Raw genomic sequence first — 21,585 nt, forward strand, 5'->3', positions numbered from 1 at the left:
CCAGGTGTTTGATGCCTTTCCAAAGGCTCCGTTCCAGACATTATTGTGAACTGTCCTCCCCTCAGCAGCCTCCACTGATGCATACCCTCCACAAACCACCCTTCCTTCTCCTGAACTCCCCGTTCCTCACCTCCCTTCTCTCGGAGTCAGTCCCTGTGTGTTTGCCTGAAAGTGCTACCTTTGATGACCCCTGTCAAACTCTGGGTATTTTTTTCTCTCAGAGGTGGAGGTACATCAAGAAACTAAAGGGGGGAGAGGAGGGGGGATGGAGTAGGGGAGAGAGCTATAATTTGCTAGACCAGGGTTACTCCCGGTTTATTGCCAACCATCTATAGTTTTCTTAAAAAGAGAGAGAGAGGGAGAGAGAAGGAAGAAGAGTGAGTGGTTCTCCCAGTGTTTTCACGGCTGTGACTCTAATCTTTCACATCTACACTGTTAATAATAATGGCTGCATAGTGTTTTGTGTGTGCTTGTGTATGTATGCACATTACTCTATCTCTCTCTCTCTCTGGGTCTCTCTCTCTCTGGGTCTCTCTCTCTCTCTGTCTCTCTCTCTCTGGTCTCTCTCTCTCTCTCTCTCTCTCTCTCTCTGGGTCTCTCTCTCTCTCTCTCTCTCTCTCTCTCTCTGGGTCTCTCTCTCTCTCTGGGTCTCTCTCTCTCTCTGGGTCTCTAGCTGGTGATGGAGTTCTGTGGCGCAGGCTCCATCACAGACCTTGTGAAGAACACCAAGGGCAACACACTGAAGGAGGACTGGATCGCCTACATCTCTCGTGAGATCCTCAGGGTGAGTCCACATTTACGCCCTACAAGTTCCCCTGCTGTTGCATGCTGGGATCTGTAGCTTATTTGAATTTGTTTATGTCGCCTTTATTTTGAAAGGGAGTCATGCTGAGACCAAGGTCTTTTACAGATGAACCTTCTATCAGACATGCATTTTTCAATCAGCTGCCTGAATTGCCCTAGAAGCCCCAACTCTTCCTATTTTTGAGCTTTGCAGATTCTACAAGTAAGGTTAAAAAACAATAAATTACTGTTATGACTGTGTCTCTCCTCAGGGGTTGGCTCACCTGCACGCCCACCATGTGATCCACCGTGACATCAAGGGCCAGAACGTGCTGCTGACTGAGAACGCAGAGGTCAAACTAGGTGAGTTCACTGGTTTAAACTGTTTTCAAGTTGCCTGGTTTTAGCTGGCCTGATTGGAACTGGGACTGCTTTATTACTGGTTTGAACTGGTTTACGCTGGCTTAAACTGCATGGGGCTGGTTTGATATGTGGGGGTTAAACTAGTTTGAACTTGTTCTGACCGGTCTACTCCCCCCTCCTCCAGTGGACTTCGGTGTGAGCGCCCAGCTGGACCGGACAGTGGGTAGGAGGAACACCTTCATTGGTACGCCCTATTGGATGGCGCCCGAGGTCATCGCCTGCGACGAGAACCCAGACGCCACCTATGACTACAGAGTAAGATGCGCTCAATAAAACCATGCTGCTTTCTGTCAGTGTCCAGCGGTGTCGAGTTGGTGGATTGATAGCTGTTTGCGTTTGTGCCATTGTATGTGGCTGTGTAGGCTGATGGGACAGTACAGTAGCAGGTTGGGGCTGATGTTGTCAGGACCAGAGAGGGTGGTAATTACCATCCTATAGACGTATGCATGCATAGATTTACGCACACACACATTCACACACATTCACACACATTCACACACATTCACACACACACACACACACACACACACACACACACACACACACACACACACACACACACACACACACACACACACACACACACACGATGGTAGCTGGGTCCATATCCTTCATAGTGTGTTTTCTCTTGTAGAGTGACTTGTGGTCCACTGGAATCACAGCTATAGAGATGGCTGAGGGAGCTCCTCGTAAGTACAGCCATTATTTTACTATTGGACTTCTACACTACTATTTGTCCCAGATGGCAAACCTGGTTGAAATTATGTTTGTTTTCCTCTGTCTGACCTGTGTTTGGTCTTGTCTTCCAGCGCTGTGCGATATGCATCCAATGAGAGCTCTCTTCCTCATCCCCAGAAACCCTCCTCCTCGACTCAAGTCAAAGAAATGGTGTGTGACTAATCTCTGCTGTTATGATTTCAGACATTTAAACCACCATTTTACAATCCCACTGTGAACAATGACACTGGTGAAACTCCTTCATTCCCGAGTAGCACAGCAGTCTAAGGCACTGCATCTCAGTGCTAGTGGCGTCACTACAGGCCCTGGTTCGAACCTGGGCCGTATCACAACCGGCTGTGATCGGGGGTCCCATAGGGCAGCGCACAATTGGCCCAGCATCGTCTGGGTTAGGGGAGGGGGTAGGCCATCATTGTAAAATAAGAATTTGTTCTTAACTGACTTGTCTAGTTAAATAAAGATGAAATAAAAAAATAGCTCAGCTGATATCCCCTGGTAGATATAGCATAAGCTCATAAAAGTAACAAATGCCTCCTCTCCTCAGGTCTAAGAAGTTTTGCAGCTTCATCGAGGGCTCCCTGGTGAAGAACTACACTCAGCGCCCCCCCACCGACCAGCTGCTGAAACACCCCTTCATCAGAGACCAGCCCAACGAAAGGCAGGTCCGCATCCAGCTCAAAGACCACATCGACCGCACCAAGAAGAAGAGGGGGGAGAAGGGTGAGTCTTAGACATACTAATGCACACACACTTCTCCAAAACCTCTTCTTCACAATATTTTTTTTTTACTTAAACATTCTCACCGTTCCTCTCTTCTCTAGATGAGACCGAGTATGAGTACAGTGGGAGTGAGGAAGAGGAGGAGGAAGCTCAGGAGCAGGAGGGGGAGCCCAGGTAACTAACCCACATGTACCTATGGCAAAAACTAGCCAACATACTAATAGCAAATGCGTTAGCTAAAGTGTCTGTTTGGTCCATAGCTCCATCGTGCTCCATACTAATGTATGTCTTTGTCCTGTAGCTCCATAGTGAACCAACCAGGGGAGTCAACCCTGCGTAGGGATTTCATCCGTCTGCAGCAAGAGAACAAGGAGCGCTCAGAGGCCCTGCGCAGACAGCAGCTCTTGCAGGAGCAGCAGCTCCGGGAGCAGGAGGAGTACAAGCGCCAACTACTGGCAGAGAGGCAGAAACGCATCGAGCAGCAGAAGGAGCAGAGGAGGAGGCTGGAGGAGGTACGAAAGAGTGTGTGTGTCTAAGATTGTTTGTGTGTTCTCTCTCCCTGTCTAATGGTGTCCTTTTACTCTGCAGTTTGCACCCATAAATTGTGTATGTGTGCATAACGTGTTTTTGTGTGTGTGCTAAAGGAGTCAACACACTCCTCACAGACGTCTCCCCCCTCTGTGTTGTGTTTCTAGTCATGTGTAGTGATTAGTGTATTTGTGTGCAGCCTTTGGCCCTCTGGGCTGTGTTTCCTAATTGGCCTTTATCTCTCTGAGGAAGACCACAGGGCTCTGTCTGTATTTTATCCTCTCTGGGAGGCTGGGTCAGAAAGACTTCTTCCTCAGTCATTAGCTACTAGAACCTGAGAGAGAGAGAGCTTCCGGATGTTTTAGTCTGCAGAAAACGGCACAGGCAATTCCCTGACCCATGCCTTATATGCAGTAGTCCCCATGATATTACCATGTATAAGTTATCTGGTTGGAACATCTTTAAAGACGCAACCTGTACAATTGAGTCAGAAAATATAACAGCCGAGTGCTCCTCCAGTGTAGAATAGTTCAAAATCACACATTTTCCCATAGTTTCCCCCATACAGTATCCCATACACGAGGGTTAAAGTTCTCCGTCACTTCCACAGATTTCCGTCATATGATAATTTATTTAAACATTTTGTTTGTTACATTTTTTTTGTTTGATTTTCAATTGGTCAAACTCAGTTTAATACATGTACAAAAGGATCCTCTTTCCCTAAAAGAAGGTAATGAATTTTTTTACATGAAATGGGAGCGTAACTTCGCCCCACAGACAATCATGTGACCGACTTTTCAATCATCGACTTGTTTCAGTCATCAACTTGTTTGAGTCATCGACTTGTTTCAGTCATTTTTTTTGCTTTAACCTCTGCATACACTTTCCTACAGTTTCAGTTTTTTTTCTGATTAATGAGAAAATGCATTAATGAATCATATTATACTGTAGGGTCAGGGAATCCTCTTGGGAAATGAGAAATATATGGCATAGTCCATGTTTAAAGGTTAAATACGGAGACATGCTTTTTCATGATGCAGCCAGGGACCACCACAGGGTACTTAATGGAACTAGGGACCACATCTAGTGCCAGGGACCACCACAGGGTACTTAATGGAACTAGGGACCACATCTAGTGCCAGGGACCACCACAGGGTACTTAATGGAACTAGGGACCACATCTAGTGCAGGTCTTATTCTACTTAAGTGATAATGCCAGAGAAGCCAGTGTTTGGAGGAAATATTGGCATGGGTGTTGTTAGGCCCGTGCCAATATATCCTCCAAACACTGGCTTAGAGGGCATTATCACTTTTATACAACAGGTTACCAACATATTAAAATAATGTTTGACATATTTTAATTAAAAACATTTGTTTAATCAATTTATTCATACTTTTTCATCCTTCCACAAGATATAACCCCGACACAAATCTAGGGTTGCTAGAGACTCGTTCCTGTCATCGTCTTTTTGTTCTCGATTTATGGACGCAACCCAGTCGTTCGTTCTAAACGTTTCATTGCCATACTGGCTGGCAACGTTCTTATCCCTTGCTTGCTAGCTAGCCAACTACAGCTAACTTACAGTCGTGTCAAAAAGTGCAGCCAGCATAACAGCAAAGTAGCTGCATTTGCATTTGTTTAAGCTGTTTTCTAGTGACATTTATTTGGATACATCCATAACAATAAGCTGATGAGGCGCGACTTCGCCTGGCATAGAAAATGTGCCTCTCTCGTCAGGATACTGTCATTCAGAGGAGCGAGCTAACAAAATAGCTACAGTAACACAATCACTTCAAACTGAAGCTGGAAAGACTGCAAATTAGCTGGCTGGGTTGATGAGACAGTGGATTACGCAGTCAGATGGAACAGAGTAATTAGGCATTTTGACGTCATAGATTTAGCCAGTGGTAACTTGTGGAATAGACACCGGCTGGAATGCGGTTTTAAGCATTCAAGATTAGACCCACCCATTTTATAATGGCGTAGAGCTACTTACTGTATTCATAGAGATGGCTGCAATAAATCAACACTATTTAACCAACTGAGAAGCCTGCCAGTATTACTGAAGTGGTGATGGTAAGCTTACAGGTAAAACATGGCACATACGTAGTGTAGTCCACCAACCGTGAACCCTGGGAAGTGAGACTAGCATCTCACATACTCACAATAAGAAATGGCTAGCTTATCTCATAAAGGCCAGATATGGTGACCAGAAACAAGAGAGCTAGCTAGCTCGGAGTGTTAATGCACAGTGATGTCTGCTCCTGACACCTGCTCTGTCGCCCCCTATGGTCATCCACAGCAACAACGTCGTGAGCGGGAGATGAGGAGGCAGCAGGAGCGCGAGCAGCGTCGCCGGGAGCAGGATGACAAGAGGCGCATGGAAGAGGTTGAACGCCGGCGTAAAGAGGAGGAGGAGCGCAGGAGGGCTGAGGAGGAGAAAAGGAGGGCTGACCGGGAGCAGGTAGGAGAACTCTCTATCAACAACAGTTTCTTTCATGATACTTGTAGTCAACCCTGACACTTGCTGTGTGTGTGGTTTGATTGACAGGAGTACATCCGTCGCCAGCTGGAGGAGGAGCAGAGGCACCTGGAGATCCTGCAGCAGCAGCTGCTCCATGAACAGGCCATGCTACTGGTGAGACCAAACTCTGTAAGCCTATCTATCTTCTTCTATCCATCTGTATATCTCCCATTATCCATCTGTTCTTTTAGCCTTTTATACAGTACCAGTCAAAAGTTTAGATACACCTACTCATTCAAGAGTTTCTTAATTAGACTATTTTCTACATTGTAGAATTATAGTGAATACATCACAACTATGAAATAACACATATGGAAGGAATCATGTAATAATTTAAAAAGTGTTAAATATTGTTTATATTTTAGATTCTTCAAAGTAGCCTCGATGACAGCTTTGCACACGCTTGGCAGTCTGTCAAACAGCTTCACCTGGAATGCTTTTCCAACACTCTTGAAGGAGTTCCCACATATGCTGAGCACTTGTTGGGTTGAGGTCAGGTGATTGTACAGGCCTGGTCATCTTATGCAGCACTCCATCACTCTCCTTCTTGGTCAAATAGCCCTTACACCGCCTGGAGGTGTGTTGGGTCATTGTCCTGTTGAAAAACAAAATATAGTCCCACTAAGCCCAAACCAGATGGGTTGGCATATTACTGCAGGATGCTGTGGTAGCCATGCTGGTTAAGTGTGCCTTGAATTCTAAATAAATCAGTGTCACCAGCAAAGCACCCCACACCATTACACCACCTCCGCCATGCTTCACAGTGTGAACCACACATGCAGAGATAATCCGTTCACCTACTCTGCGTCTCACAAAGACACAGCGATTGGAACCAAAAATCTCAAATTTGGACTGATCATTCCAAAGGACAGATTTCCACCAGTCTAATGTCCATTGCTCGTGTTTCTTGGCCCAAGCAAGTCTCTTCTTATTGCTGTCCTTTAGTAGTGGTTTCTTTGCAGCAATTCAACCATGAAGGCCTGATTCACGCAGCGTCCTCTGAACAGTTGATGTTGAGATGTGACTGTTACGTGAACTCTGTAATGAACTTATCCTCTGCAGCAAGGGTAACTCTTGGTCTTCCTTTCCTGTGGCGGTCCTCATGAGAGCCAGTTTCATCATTATTCTTGATGGATTTTGCAACTGCACTTGAAGAAACTTTCAAAGTTCTTGAAAGTTTTCATGATTGACTGACCTTCATGTCTTAAGGTAATGATGGACTGTCGTTTCTCTTTGCTTATTTGAGATGCTCTTGCCATAATATGGACTTAGCCCTATTTGGTAAAAGACTATCTTTTGTTTACCACCCCTACCTTGTCACAACACAACTGATTGACTCAAGAAGGAAAGAAATTCCCCAAATAACTTTTAACAAGGTACACCTGTTAATTGAAATGCATTCCAGGTGACTACCTCATGAAGATGGTTGAGAGAATGCCAAGAGTGTGCAAAGCTGTCATCAAGGCAAAGGGTGGCTACTTTGAAGAATCTGTTTTGTTTTACCACTTTTTTGGTTACTACATGATTCCATATGTGTTATTTCATAGTTTTGATGTCTTCACTATTATGCTACAGTGTACAAAACCCTTGAATGAGTAGGTGTGTCCAAAATTTGGACTGTTACTGTATATCTCCCATTATCCATCTGTTATTCTAGCTTTCAAAGTCAGTGGTTTGCAGTCTATGGGTTTTGTTCTGTAGTGGGGTGTTGAAAAACGGGTTTATTGTCACACCCTACTCTTAATATCTAGTTAACAGTATATCACAGTATATCTGAATGGAGCCAACTATTGAGGTTGGAGTTATTCATTCTCTGGGCAGAGTTGGGGAAGCCAGAATGTTTATTACAGTCCTTAATTGAGGATGTCACCAGGATGTGGGAGTGTCCTACCAACAGGAAGATAAGGTTTTCATTGTTTCTCTACCAATGATCCTAACGTGTTAACACTGTGTATGTTGTTGAAGGCCTCTGTTCCTCCAGGGGTTTGACGAGGACATTAGATAATGTGAGGATATGATCACCCACATCCTTTCAACTTCACACCACCATTGCTTGTCATCATTTCTCTCTCAACCAATGTCTTACTGTCTCCCTCATGTCTTCTTACGCATCATCAGCTTTTAGCTCAGTCATTTTTACTTGTTACATTGTAAACCAATATTTGGCCTATATTGTATTAGTAAACATTTTCGAAGCTTTTAAACACTTAGGATAATTGGGTCCCAGTGAAAATACAAACCCACTCAACATTTCCCTCATTACATGGATACAGCTTGTACCATAAAGACACCAGCCCTACATACAGAACTACTTCAAATAGAACAGCACACACAGTGCTTCAATGGGGTGGCCAAGTTTAGATGTTGATGCACCACCACACCTCCCTGCACTCAGTAGAACAAGTGTTGGGAGCTGGAGTAGCAGCGAAAGGCCATGAAGCAGCTATAGCAGGAGCAGACCTACCTACTGCTCCTCCAACAGCAGCCACAACTCCTGCAGCCAGCCACCAACAGGTCTCAGTATCCACAACTACTATTGATCCAGGAGAGGACCATGTCCCCACAGCAACTGACCCAAGAGAGGACCGTGTCCCCACAACAACTATTGATCCAGGAGAGGACCATGTCCCCACAGCAACTGACCCAAGAGAGGACCATGTCCCCACAACAACTATTGATCCAAGAGAGGACCATGTCCCCACAACAACTATTGATCCAAGAGAGGACCATGTCCCCACAACAACTATTGATCCAAGAGAGGACAAATTCCACATAACAACTATTGATCCAAGAGAGGACCATGTCCCCATAGCTGTTGATCCAGGAGAGGACCAAGTCCCCACAGCAACTGACCCCTGACCCCAAAGGCCCCCATGCCTGTGCCAATTGGAGAGGTGAACCCAAGCTTCATTGCCACGACGCTACTGTCGATTGCTGCTTTTGCTTGTGCTGCTGCTGTACTCATAAACTGCTGTACGGTGTGCATTTATATGTGGGGTCTGTGGCTTGATTTCTAGTGTGAGGTACTTTCACTGTAGTGGTCATGTTACTATTCCTGCTCAGGATGAGGCCTCTATAGAAACTACAGATACAGCCCTGGGACAATGCATGTCCAAGCTACCTACCCATATCCTTTCTACATTCAGATGGCAATATATTAGCGTTTCACCAATCTGCCCAATCAAGTGTACATGGAAGTGTCCTTGTTTGGGTTTTATTGTCAAATGGAGACCCCTGTTGTCAGATGGAAATACAGCACCTTGGAAAAATGAAAACTATTCTTTATATTTGTCTCTTCTCCAAACTAAATTATTATAAACATAAAACATTAAACGCCCAGTGCAGTCAAAAACGTGATTGTCCTGTGTTTTATATATTTCCACACTGGTTGGAATAATACTGTGAAATTGTGAAAATGATGATAATGCCCTTTAATATAACAGGTCATTCAAAAGACCACCTGAAATGTCTTACTACTGACCCTCTCACTGCTGCTGTGGCTCGATCCTCTTTGTAATGATGATGGTTAATGACTTTGTCCCTCTCTCTCTTTCCCTCCAGGCTGATGAGAGGTACCGTAAAAACATCCAAGGTTCTCCTCAGGCCGCCCAGGTTAAGGTTCAGCCCCCGGTTCCTCCCCGCGCCGCCGAGACCATCGCCAATGGAAACACCCCCATTGCTGTCCAGCCTGCCATGCAAAGGCCCATGGAACCCCAGGTAACCACAACAACCAAGATGGTCGATCACCAGTTGCTTATTCCTCCTCTTGTTACTCTTCCCTTTTCCGTAGCTCTACTTTTTCCAATCACTTCTTCCTTCCAGGTAGTTCTAACAGGGTGGTCTCTCTCTCGCTCTCTCTCCGGGTTGTGTATCTGCAGTAGTGGTGTCTTACTAGCTACCGTAGATTTTTGTTCTTGTGTTTACTATCTCTTCCCCCTCGCTAACTCTCTTCTAGCCTCTGTTCTAGCTGAATTCTTTCACGGTGTGGAGAAATGTGGGTGTTGTTCTCTGTCCCTTACTGATGACATAGTTGACCTTTTCTAGTCCCTTAATAGGTAACTCCATCGTCTTTGATACTTCCCTGGGTGACAGCCTATCCTCCACCACTGTGTTATTACCAGGTCCAAGCTGCTTGCTTCTATGCTGGCCACTCATTGCTCAATATCAGCTTTACCCACTCGCTCTACCTCTGACTGCTTCCTCTATTGTGTGAGTGTGTGTGTACATTGCCAGGTTGGTGACTCCTTTTATAAACGTTAGAGCTGTTACATGTACATCTTGACTGTGTGCTAAACAACACAAACACATCCATAATTTGTCTTTCTGATTTCACAGTGACTCAGTATATTACTAATATCATCTGCTCAGAGACTCAACCAACCCAGCGTGAATACAGTCATTAATGTCATAGGGCACCATTCAGGGAAACATTCTGTTTTTGGACAATGTCATGGTAATTAGATGTAACAGTGTGGAATTTGGTGATGATGATGATGTAATTGATTGCTAAATGATTTAGCAGAGCCATTAAATGCATTAGTCACTTTTCTCTCGTTAGTGACACATCATTAGAGACGGATATGAGGCGTGTTGGGCTTGTTACAGAAAAGTCATTTGTTGAGTGACAAATGTTTTTGGTGTTTCCTGTCTGAGCGCTTCTCAGTGCATATTTGAAATCAATTGGAAAGGGAATAAATTCAGTTATAAACCTAGTATGGCTATGTCCCTATTGGATTCATCTCCTCTTAGTTACTTGTACCAGAAAAAGTATCCTTGAATGTGCGCATGCCGTTATTTGAGTGTTTGTGTCTAACTGTCAATGCATGATGCTACAGTAGCTGATCTGTGTATGCCTTGTTTATGTGATCCATGCTCATTCTCACAACTGGTATTGGGACTGAAGCTTCATGAGCATCAAAACGGGTGGAGCAGTCATTGGCTGTCTGTGATATGAAACAATCAAATGGTTAATCTGACTTCCTAAGACTTCCCATTGGTCTCAAGACAACTCCGCCCATTGTGATGCTTCCTGAAGCTTCAGTATCCAATCACTGTCTGCTGCTTGGGTTTGTGGTCTTGTTCTCTTGTCTCCCTCCTCCTCCCCCAAACGTCCCCACTCCTCCCAATGGGACCTCCCCCTCTGACACCACCCGTCTGTCTCTGTCTCTGGAAGGTCCAGTGGTCCCACCTGGCCGCTCCCCCCGTCGTCTCACGCTCCCATTCCTTCAGTGAGCCCATCGTCCCTAGCTTTGCACACCTCCACCTGTGCTCTCAGGAGCAACACCATCACCCTGCACAATCATCACCCGCACGCACTGACCCGCAGTCCTACCCCCAGCCCAAGGCCCTGCCCCTTGACAAGGCCCCCACAGACGACACCCCTCCCAGGGTAAGATAGGCTCATCCTCTGGCAAATTCGGGTAAACTGGTAGTCATTAGACGGCTTTGCTAGGAAGTCTGAACTGTAGACCAGTATACTAGTAGTCACTAGATGCTGGATAGGACAACATTGGAGTGAGTGAGCAGAGTGATATTTGTCTTAGTAACAGTTCTAAGATGGAGCGACCTCCTCCTCACCCTAGCCTGCTGAGAGGATTCAGAGAGAGCAGAACGTTATGAAAGGATTAGAGGCTTGTTCTCTATTCCCCCTCTGTCTCTCCTCTCAGAACCCTCCCTCGTTCAGCCTCCCAGACCTCCATAGCAGACTGATGTAAAAATATCAGAGAAAGAAAGCTGCAGCAGCAATCACTCGACAGCTGAGTGCTTTTGCATCTCAGCATATTAGAGAAGCTCCCAAATCAATGGGACGCTGGAGGCTGTCACAAATCAAGTGTAGGATTCAGACTGCTAGAAACGTTCTCCAAGGAAAATATTCCTCATGTTGAAATTTGTGACCTTTTTTTGCTCTCCATCTGCACAAATTAGAGGTGGTATTATTGTCCTCTCTTCACATAGGGCCTAACTATCAAACATCACTTCCTCTTCTTTGGTGAGGTATGAGTATGCCATTTCCTGTTCTGCCCCCTCGTTCCTGTGTAAGCCTTTGGTAGTGTCTCATATCAATGTCAGTGTTAGTTAGCGTTCCATCTGAATGGAGTGGCTTTGTTCTGCCCTGCTTTGCTTTGGATGCTGCCCCCTGTTCCTTCTTAAGCTGTTCTCCCTCCTGTCCCCTGGAAACTACTAAAGAGAAATGCTGAAATCTATAATATAACTTTAAAGCTGTTTTTTTGTTAAGCCACCCCACTGAAAGAGAGTTAGGTCTGACACAGCAAAAGACAGCATTATATCCACACGCTTCCCTTCTCAACCCCTGTGTGGGCGCGCAGCTACCCGGGACTGCCGCGCAGAAGAAATATTAGCGCGCGCAGAGAAGCACATCGACATCACTAGGATTCTATTTCATTGACAGGCATGGCTCTACACAAACCTGTGCACCATAACCAATCAGAGCCGCAGTAGGCCAATATGCAAAAGTACCATTGCCATATATGGATCTGTGCCATTCACTTTTAACTGGACTGTTTTTACAGCATGGGCGGTTGTGAGTAGATGTGTAGCGACATGTGCACATTTGTACATTTGTTCATATCCTTAGTGAGTTGTTAGCCCAGTTATAGATTATTTGTTCATATCCTTAGTGAGTTATTAGCCCAGTTATAGATCATTTGTTCATATCCTTAGTGCGTTATTAGCCCAGTTATAGATCATGTGTTCATATCCTTAGTGGGTTATTAGCCCAGTTATAGATCATTTGTTCATATCCTTAGTGAGTTATTAGCCCAGTTATAGATCATTTGTTCATATACTTAGTGGGTTATTAGCCCAGTTATAGATCATTTGTTCATATCCTTAGTGAGTTATTAGCCCAGTTATAGATCATTTGTTCATATACTTAGTGGATTATTAGCCCAGTTATAGATCATTTGTTCATATCCTTAGTGAGTTATTAGCCCAGTTATAGACCATTTGTAGTCAGCAATGCGGGAGTGATTACTTCCTACAAGAGCACAAAACGTGTGCATTTCTAGACATCTTTGAAAAGCAAGTTAGCAAAAGCTCAATTTTCTGTCTTACATTTACATTTACATTTAAGTCATTTAGCAGACGCTCTTATCCAGAGCGACTTACAAATTGGTGCATTCACCTTATGACATCCAGTGGAACAGCCACTTTACAATAGTGCATCTAAATCTTTTAAGGGGGGTGAGAAGGATTACTTTATCCTATCCTAGGTATTCCTTAAAGAGGTGGGGTTTCAGGTGTCTCCGGAAGGTGGTGATTGACTCCGCTGTCCTGGCGTCGTGAGGGAGTGTGTTCCACCATTGGGGAGCCAGAGCAGCGAACAGTTTTGACTGGGCTGAGCGGGACCTGTACTTCCTCAGTGGTAGGGAGGCGAGCAGGCCAGAGGTGGATGAACGCAGTGCCCTTGTTTGGGTGTAGGGCCTGATCAGAGCCTGGAGGTACTCAGGTGCCGTTCCCCTCACAGCTCCGTAGGCAAGAACCATGGTCTTGTAGCGGATGCGAGCTTCAACTGGAAGCCAGTGGAGAGAGCGGAGGAGCGGGGTGACGTGAGAGAACTTGGGAAGGTTGAACACCAGACGGGCTGCGGCGTTCTGGATGAGTTGTAGGGGTTTAATGGCACAGGCAGGGAGCCCAGCCAACAGCGAGTTGCAGTAATCCAGACGGGAGATGACAAGTGCCTGGATTAGGACCTGCGCCGCTTCCTGTGTGAGGCAGGGTCGTACTCTGCGGATGTTGTAGAGCATGAACCTACAGGAACGGGCCACCGCCTTGATGTTAGTTGAGAACGACAGGGTGTTGTCCAGGATCACGCCAAGGTTCTTAGCGCTCTGGGAGGAGGACACAATGAAGTTGTCAACCGTGATGGCGAGATCATGGAACGGGCAGTCCTTCCCCGGGAGGAAGAGCAGCTCCGTCTTGCCGAGGTTCAGCTTGAGGTGGTGATCCGTCATCCACACTGATATGTCTGCCAGACATGCAGAGATGCGATTCGCCACCTGGTCATCAGAAGGGGGAAAGGAGAAGATTAATTGTGTGTCGTCTGCATAGCAATGATAGGAGAGACCATGTGAGGTTATGACAGAGCCAAGTGACTTGGTGTATAGCGAGAATAGGAGAGGGCCTAGAACAGAGCCCTGGGGGACACCAGTGGTGAGAGCGCGTGGTGAGGAGACAGATTCTCGCCACGCCACCTGGTAGGAGCGACCTGTCAGGTAGGACGCAATCCAAGCGTGGGCCGTGCCGGAGATGCCCAACTCGGAGAGGGTGGAGAGGAGGATCTGATGGTTCACAGTATCGAAGGCAGCCGATAGGTCTAGAAGGATGAGAGCAGAGGAGAGAGAGTTAGCTTTAGCAGTGCGGAGCGCCTCCGTGATACAGAGAAGAGCAGTCTCAGTTGAATGACTAGTCTTGAAACCTGACTGATTTGGATCAAGAAGGTCATTCTGAGAGAGATAGCGGGAGAGCTGGCCAAGGACGGCACGTTCAAGAGTTTTGGAGAGAAAAGAAAGAAGGGATACTGGTCTGTAGTTGTTGACATCGGAGGGATCGAGTGTAGGTTTTTTCAGAAGGGGTGCAACTCTCGCTCTCTTGAAGACGGAAGGGACGTAGCCAGCGGTCAGGGATGAGTTGATGAGCGAGGTGAGGTAAGGGAGAAGGTCTCCGGAAATGGTCTGGAGAAGAGAGGAGGGGATAGGGTCGAGCGGGCAGGTTGTTGGGCGGCCGGCCGTCACAATACGCGAGATTTCATCTGGAGAGAGAGGGGAGAAAGAGGTCAGAGCACAGGGTAGGGCAGTGTGAGCAGAACCAGCGGTGTCGTTTGACTTAGCAAACGAGGATCGGATGTCGTCGACCTTCTTTTCAAAATGGTTGACGAAGTCATCTGCAGAGAGGGAGGAGGGGGAGGGGAGCAGGATTCAGGAGGGAGGAGAAGGTGGCAAAGAGCTTCCTAGGGTTAGAGGCAGATGCTTGGAATTTAGAGTGGTAGAAAGTGGCTTTAGCAGCAGAGACAGAGGAGGAAAATGTAGAGAGGAGGGAGTGAAAGGATGCCAGGTCCGCAGGGAGGCGAGTTTTCCTCCATTTCCGCTCGGCTGCCCGGAGCCCTGTTCTGTGAGCTCGCAATGAGTCGTCGAGCCACGGAGCGGGAGGGGAGGACCGAGCCGGCCTGGAAGATGGGGGACATAGAGAGTCAAAGGATGCAGAAAGGGAGGAGAGGAGAGTTGAGGAGGCAGAATCAGGAGATTGGAGAAGGTTTGAGCAGAGGGAAGAGATGATAGGATGGAAGAGGAGAGAGTAGCGGGGGAGAGAGAGCGAAGGTTGGGACGGCGCGATACTATCCGAGTAGGGGCAGTGTTGGATGAGAGCGAGAGGGAAAAGGATACAAGGTAGTGGTCGGAGACTTGGAGGGGAGTTGCAATGAGGTTAGTGGAAGAACAGCATCTAGTAAAGATGAGGTCGAGCGTATTGCCTGCCTTGTGAGTAGGGGGAAGGTGAGAGGGTGAGGTCAAAAGAGGAGAGGAGTGGAAAGAAGGAGGCAGAGAGGAATGAGTCAAAGGTAGACGTGGGGACGTTAAAGTCGCCCAGAACTGTGAGAGGTGAGCCGTCCTCAGGAAAGGAGCTTATCAAGACATCAAGCTCATTGATGAACTCTCCGAGGGGACCTGGAGGGCGATAAATGATAAGGATGTTAAGCTTGAAAGGGCTGGTAACTGTGACAGCATGAAATTCAAAGGAGGCGATAGACAGATGGGTAAGGGGAGAAAGAGAGAATGACCACTTGGGAGAGATGAGGATCCCGGTGCCACCACCCCGCTGACCAGAAGCTCTCGGGGTGTGCGAGAACACGTGGGCGGACGAAGAGAGAGCAGTAGGAGTAGCAGTGTTATCTGTGGTGATCCATGTTTCCCTCAGTGCCAAGAAGTCGAGGGACTGGAGGGAGGCATAGGCTGAGATGAACTCTGCCTTGTTGGCCGCAGATCGGCAGTTCCAGAGGCTACCGGAGACCTGGAACTCCACGTGGGTCGTGCGCGCTGGGACCACCAGATTAGGGTGGCCGCGGCCACGCGGTGTGGAGCGTTTGTATGGTCTGTGCAGAGAGGAGAGAACAGGGATAGACAGACACATAGTTGACAGGCTACAGAAGAGGCTACGCTAATGCAAGGAGATTGGAATGACAAGTGGACTACGCGTCTCGAATGTTCAGAAAGTTAAGCTTACGTAGCAAGAATCTTATTGACTAAAATGATTAAAATGATACAGTACTGCTGAAGTAGGCTAGCTAGCAGTGGCTGCGTTGTTGACTTTGTAGGCTAGCTGGCAGTGGCTGCGTTGTTGACACTACACTAATCAAGTCGTTCCGTTGAGTGTAATAGTTTCTACAGTGCTGCTATTCGGGGGCTAGCTGGCTAGCTAGCAGTGTTGATTACGTTACGTTGCGTTAAAAGAACGACAATAGCTGGCTAGCTAACCTAGAAAATCGCTCTAGACTACACAATTATCTTTGATACACAGACGGCTATGTAGCTAGCTATGTAGCTAGCTACGATCAAACAAATCAAACCGTTGTGCTGTAATGAAATGAAATGAAAATGTGATACTACCTGTGGAGCGAAGCGGAATGCGACCGGGTTGTGTGGAAGTTCTATTCAGTAGACGTTGGCTAGCTGTTGGCTAGCTAGCAGTGTCTCCTACGTTAAGGACGACAAATAGCTGGCTAGCTAACCTTTCGGTAAATTAAGATAATCACTCTAAGACTACACGCTCTAAACTACACAATTATCTTGGATACGAAGACAGCAAAGACAACTATGTAGCTAGCTAACACTACACTAATCAAGTCGTTCAGTTGAGTGTAATAGTTTCTACAGTGCTGCTATTCGGTAGACGGTGGACGTTTGCTAGCTGGCTAGCTGCTGGGCAGATAGCAGTGTAGACTACGTTAGGACGACGAAATACGAAGTTGCAATAGAAGTGCTGACTGTTTCACTTTGTTGTCCTCTTTCTTTTCCTTTTTCTTCTGTCCTTCTTTTGTCCTTATTTTGTCTTCCTTTCTTCTGTTAACTAGATATTTTTTGTTGTTATTCTTTGTAAGCTAGCTAGCTTCTTCCAGGAGAGTCCCTAGCAACTGCTTAGCAACAAGTAAACAATTCTGCTAGCAATTCAGCTAGCTAAGATAACTGTACAATTTTATGAAAAATAGTTAATTTTTCAAAAGCCTGTCTTTTTTGGTTTGTTGTCTTAAAAGGGGCAGTGTTGTATTTTGAGACAGGCCTGAATAAGCTAAGTATCCAATAGACAAGAGGTATTCTGATTCTCTGAAATAATGTTATGGGATGAATTATGAGTTTTCTTTAGTAAAATGGTTTCTTGCATCAAACAACACAACAACATTTTCAGTCACCTCCTTGTCTGAAGGACAATAATGTCAAGCCCTGCATATTTTTTCAAAGGTCTCATGGAATGTAGGCCTACATTGAACACCACACATTGGCTGCTACTGTAGGCTGTATGATAGAACAGCAATTTCCATGTAAAAATGTTATGGGATACATTGTCTCCATTGTTTTTAATGGTAAGCCACTGTAGGCCTACGTTATGATCAAATAGCCACAGTAGCCTACTTGACCACTGTTAAAATGAACTTAAAGCGGGTACAGCCTTAGTGTTCACAGTAAAAATGTTCTGTGCTCAGCAGACGTGAAATTTGCTCAGTGATGAAAAACATTTGAGGGAAGATTGGTGTGGATATAATGCTGTCTTTTGCTGTGTCAGACCGAACTCACTTTCAGTGGTTTGGCTTTACGCAGTGTGAGTATGCAGGGACATAGTTTGGGGACTTTCTAGGGACATCTTAACAGTGTGTGTCTAGCTTTTGTGCTCCTGGCACCCCTATGTCACTCTTGTACACATACACCCTCCGAGAGTGTGTATGTGCCCGTAGAGTGTGTTTGTGAGCAGGCATCTGTATGTGTGGAAGGTTCCTATGAGGACAACGTCCAGGTCTCCAGTACTGTCACGCAGGGACTCTCCTCTACATGGCAACTCCAATGCCACACCTAACAACCCGGCGGGCCAGAGGAACGCCTGCAGGTACCTTTTCACATCCCTCCATTTATTTTTTTCTCTGTCTCGTTTTCTTTTTCTCTCTTTCAATCAATCCTTTTTGCTTTATTTTGTTGTTGCTCTGTCTGTCTCTCCCTCCGTCTATCCCTCTGTTCACCACTCCACCATCTCCACTTCTATTCGGGTTGTTAGTACTGGGTGGCAGGTAGTCTAGTGGTTAAGAGCTTTAGGCCAGTAACCGAGTGGTCGCTGGTTCAAATCCCTGAGCTGGCCCCGGTGTAATAATCTTCTGTTCTGCCCTTGAGCAAGGCAGTTAACCCCCAACAACTGCTCCCCAGGTGATGATGATGTGGATGTTGATTAAGGCAGAAGAAGTTGAATGCATTCAATGTGCAACTGACTAGGTATCCCCTTTCTCTAATGTAAAACCTCTACACGGTGTGTCAACCTGTTCCCTGTAGAGCACTCTTCTCAATGTGTGGATACTGGGTTGGATTTATGTAACATTACTTACTGTTCTGCCATGCGTTACATATCCTTGTCTCCTATGTGTGTGTGCACTGTCACACACACTCTTCCCTTCTTAGCATGTCTCTATAATGCTGAGCGTCTCCTTTGAGACTGTGCATGTCTGTGTCTATGGAAATGTATGTGTGTTTCTTTATGGGTCTGTCTATTAATATATACTGTATGTATTTGTATACATGTCTATATGTAAAGAATGTGTGCGTATGTAAAGTATTAGATAGTTACACCCATCTAGTATTGGGTTGGACCCCCCTTTGCCCCCAGAACAGTCTGAATTCTTCGGGGCATGGAAACATTGCTCAATTGGTATCAAGGGACCTAACATGTGCCAAGAAAACATTGCCCACACCAATGACACCAGCCAATACCGTTGACACCTGTCAGGATGGGGCCATGTTCTCCTGACTATCATCAGCATGACTCAACAGGAACCAGGATTTGTTGGACCAGGCAATGTTTTTCCACTCCTCAAGTGTTGAGTGTTGGTGATCGCATGCCCACTGGAGTCACTTCTTCTTGTTTTTAGCTGATAGGAGTGAACCCAGTGTGGTCGTCTGCTGCAATAGCCCATCCATGACAAAGACTGATGAGTTGTGCGTTCCGAGATGATGTTCTGCATACCACTATTGTACTGCGCCGTTATTTGCCTGTTTGTGGCCCACCTGTTAGATTGCACGACTGCCGTTCTCCTTCGACCTCTCAACAAGCTGTTTTCACCAACAGGACTGCCGCTGACTGGATGTTTTTTGTTTGTCACACCATTCTCTGTAAACCCTAGACACTGTCGTGCGTGAAAAGCCCAGGAAGCCAGCTGTTACTGAGATACTGGAACCGGTGCGCCTGTCACCGATCATACCACACTCAGTCACTTAGGTTACTCATTTTGCTCATTCTAATATTCAATCGAACAGTAACTGGATGCCTTTCTGCCTGCTTTATATAGCAAGCCACGGCCACCTAAATCACTGTCTGTAGGAGTGAACAATTATTGTGAACGGGATGGTGTAGCTAATAAACTGACCACTGAGTGTATGTAAAGTACTGTGTGTGTATGTAAAGTATGTGTGTCTATACAGTATGTAAAGGTTGTAGGTCTATATGTAACGGTTGTGTGTCTATACAGTATGTAAAGTTGTGTATGTGTAAAGGTTGTGTGTCTATACTATAACAACCCCTCTCTGTTTCTCTCCACAGTGCTGCAGCAGAGCCGCGTCTGCTGTGGGAGCGGGTGGAGAAACTGGTTCCCAGACCAACGAGTGGCAGTGGTAGTACTTGCAGCTCCTCCGGCTCCAGTAACTCCAGCTCCCAGCCCAGCTCTCACAGTGGCTCAGGCGAGAGGTTCAGAGCCCGCTGTGAGTCTGATATTGCCCTGATACACACATGCATTCATAGTCTCACGCATAGTTTCCTACATGCACAATCTCAAGACACACACACACACAATTACTCGTTACAAAGTACTCACATTTACAATTAAATTCTTGGCACAATTCTCCACATAGCTCTTTAATTTACTGACCGGTATCCCCCACTGTCCCCCTCTCAGCCTCATCAAAGTCTGAGGGTTCTCCCCTCCAGCATCCAGAGCATGCTGGGAAAAAACCTGAGGAGAGGAAGGAGTCTGTCAGAACTAACCGACTGGCGGTGAGACCTTAACCCCGTGAAACTAGTGGTCTACCTAGTGTACTAACTAGTGTTGAACTACACTAAGTGTTGTGACACTTCAGAAAGCGGTGGAATTACGTTTTGAGTGGGAATGATGGTTTTACAATAATCTGACATAGTTCTTTGTGTGTGTGTGTTTGTTTCGCCCTCTGCGCTGTGGATTACCGGTACTTGTGAATTCTGTAGGGGGAAGTGGTAAGCTAGAATGAAATGGGGTGGGTATTTGTACTGAATATCTCATTGGCTGAAGGGTTCTGTACTAATGGCTTGCCTCTCTCCTGATTGGTGCTATTTTACTCATGTTCTTTTTAACCTCAATCTCCTCCCCTCATACTTGTTATTTCTTTCTATTGGATCATTCAATCACTCACATACTTGCAGCCCCACCCTTCCTTGTATGCTTGGGTCTGGTCACTTGATGGACTCACTAACCTCTTCTAGCCTTGTGGACACATTGGCAGTATGGCAGCAGTGTATGTACTTACTCATCTCTTTTCTCATATCCTATTGGCTTTGCTACTCACCGGCCGGCTCTTCATTGGCTGGCGCACCTGTGCCCTCACTTCTTCCCCCAGCAGCTTCCTGCAGCCGGTCTCCTGCATTTAACCCTGCGAGTGACCTGGTAACACATCCACAACCCGGAAAGAGAGCTAAAAAAGAGAGGGAGAGCAAGACTGAAAGAAAGAGAGAGAAAGGGATGGAAGCATAGTTTGACCTCTGACCCCCCCTCTGACCCCCCCAGGACCTGACCGCGCTGGCCAAAGAGCTGCGTGTGGTGGAGGACGTGCAACGCCCCCACAAGGTGACAGACTACTCCTCATCTAGTGAGGAGTCGGGGACCACGGATGAGGATGAGGATGATGAAGAGGTAGACCAGGAGGGAGGAGAGGAGTCTACCTCAGGACCAGAGGACTCTCACGCTGTGTATGTAGAGGAGGACAACTGAACCCTAACCCTTCTCACAATGAGTACAGTTACATGCACACAATAATACAATTGTTGTGAATAGTCAGATTAATATAATAGTTTTATTTAAACGTTAACATGCTTTGCAAGAATAACGATTTCCCTAATAATCCTGTTTACATGGACACATCTGAAATCAGGCTACCCGATGGGATAAATGCCCAAAATCACCAATCAAAATAAACATTCTACCACAGCGACCATATTATTTTTGGGACAACTATTTGATTCTTAGATCGGACATATTAAAGTGTGTATGTGAAAACTATTTCTAAGATGCATACTTTGTTTTTCCAAACTTATTTCACTCGCGCAAAAGAAGGAAGGTTGCGCTACTCATGCTAGCACATGCACAGCTCAATTGCACAGCTGGAACTCTAAGGCATTTACATGTCCTAATAATTAGAAAGACTGCTCAGAAAACCAGGTGTTTAATCGTTATATGCTTACTTCGATTATGACCGTACGCTGATTTAAAATGAGCAGTTAGGTGTTTACTTGACTATTGCCATACTCAGCCTAGTGCCATAATCAGTTTAAAATCGAATTATTAGTGTGCATTTAAACATACTCAATGACATCATATTGCGATGACATTTGAGCTTGTGATTGCAGTAAAGGAAAAGTC

At 46.0% G+C, this 21,585-nt stretch overlaps 1 protein-coding gene across 7 annotated transcripts in view; it reads left to right on the forward strand.

Annotated features, from left to right (window-relative positions):
• Positions 1–21,585, forward strand: part of LOC118386305 (mitogen-activated protein kinase kinase kinase kinase 4-like) — a 111,738-nt gene that overhangs the window by 66,771 nt on the left and 23,382 nt on the right. For 3 of the 7 annotated variants that reach the window (XM_052522578.1, XM_035773960.2, XM_035773955.2), the window contains 16 exons: positions 674–784; positions 1,056–1,146; positions 1,331–1,461; positions 1,841–1,895; positions 2,016–2,094; positions 2,489–2,664; positions 2,766–2,838; positions 2,966–3,176; positions 5,496–5,657; positions 5,745–5,846; positions 9,279–9,434; positions 10,891–11,106; positions 17,713–17,825; positions 19,521–19,678; positions 19,873–19,970; positions 20,734–20,915. In XM_052522578.1, coding sequence (XP_052378538.1) covers positions 674–784; positions 1,056–1,146; positions 1,331–1,461; positions 1,841–1,895; positions 2,016–2,094; positions 2,489–2,664; positions 2,766–2,838; positions 2,966–3,176; positions 5,496–5,657; positions 5,745–5,846; positions 9,279–9,434; positions 10,891–11,106; positions 17,713–17,825; positions 19,521–19,678; positions 19,873–19,970; positions 20,734–20,915 — 2,114 coding nt within the window. The remainder of the gene's footprint in view (positions 1–673; positions 785–1,055; positions 1,147–1,330; positions 1,462–1,840; positions 1,896–2,015; positions 2,095–2,488; positions 2,665–2,765; positions 2,839–2,965; positions 3,177–5,495; positions 5,658–5,744; positions 5,847–9,278; positions 9,435–10,890; positions 11,107–17,712; positions 17,826–19,520; positions 19,679–19,872; positions 19,971–20,733; positions 20,916–21,585) is intronic. The other 4 variants (XM_035773958.2, XM_035773962.2, XM_052522577.1 and 1 more) reach the window with 3 other exon arrangements.

This window comes from Oncorhynchus keta, chromosome 7, assembly GCF_023373465.1.
Source record: "Oncorhynchus keta strain PuntledgeMale-10-30-2019 chromosome 7, Oket_V2, whole genome shotgun sequence".
Lineage (NCBI taxonomy): Eukaryota > Metazoa > Chordata > Actinopteri > Salmoniformes > Salmonidae > Oncorhynchus > Oncorhynchus keta.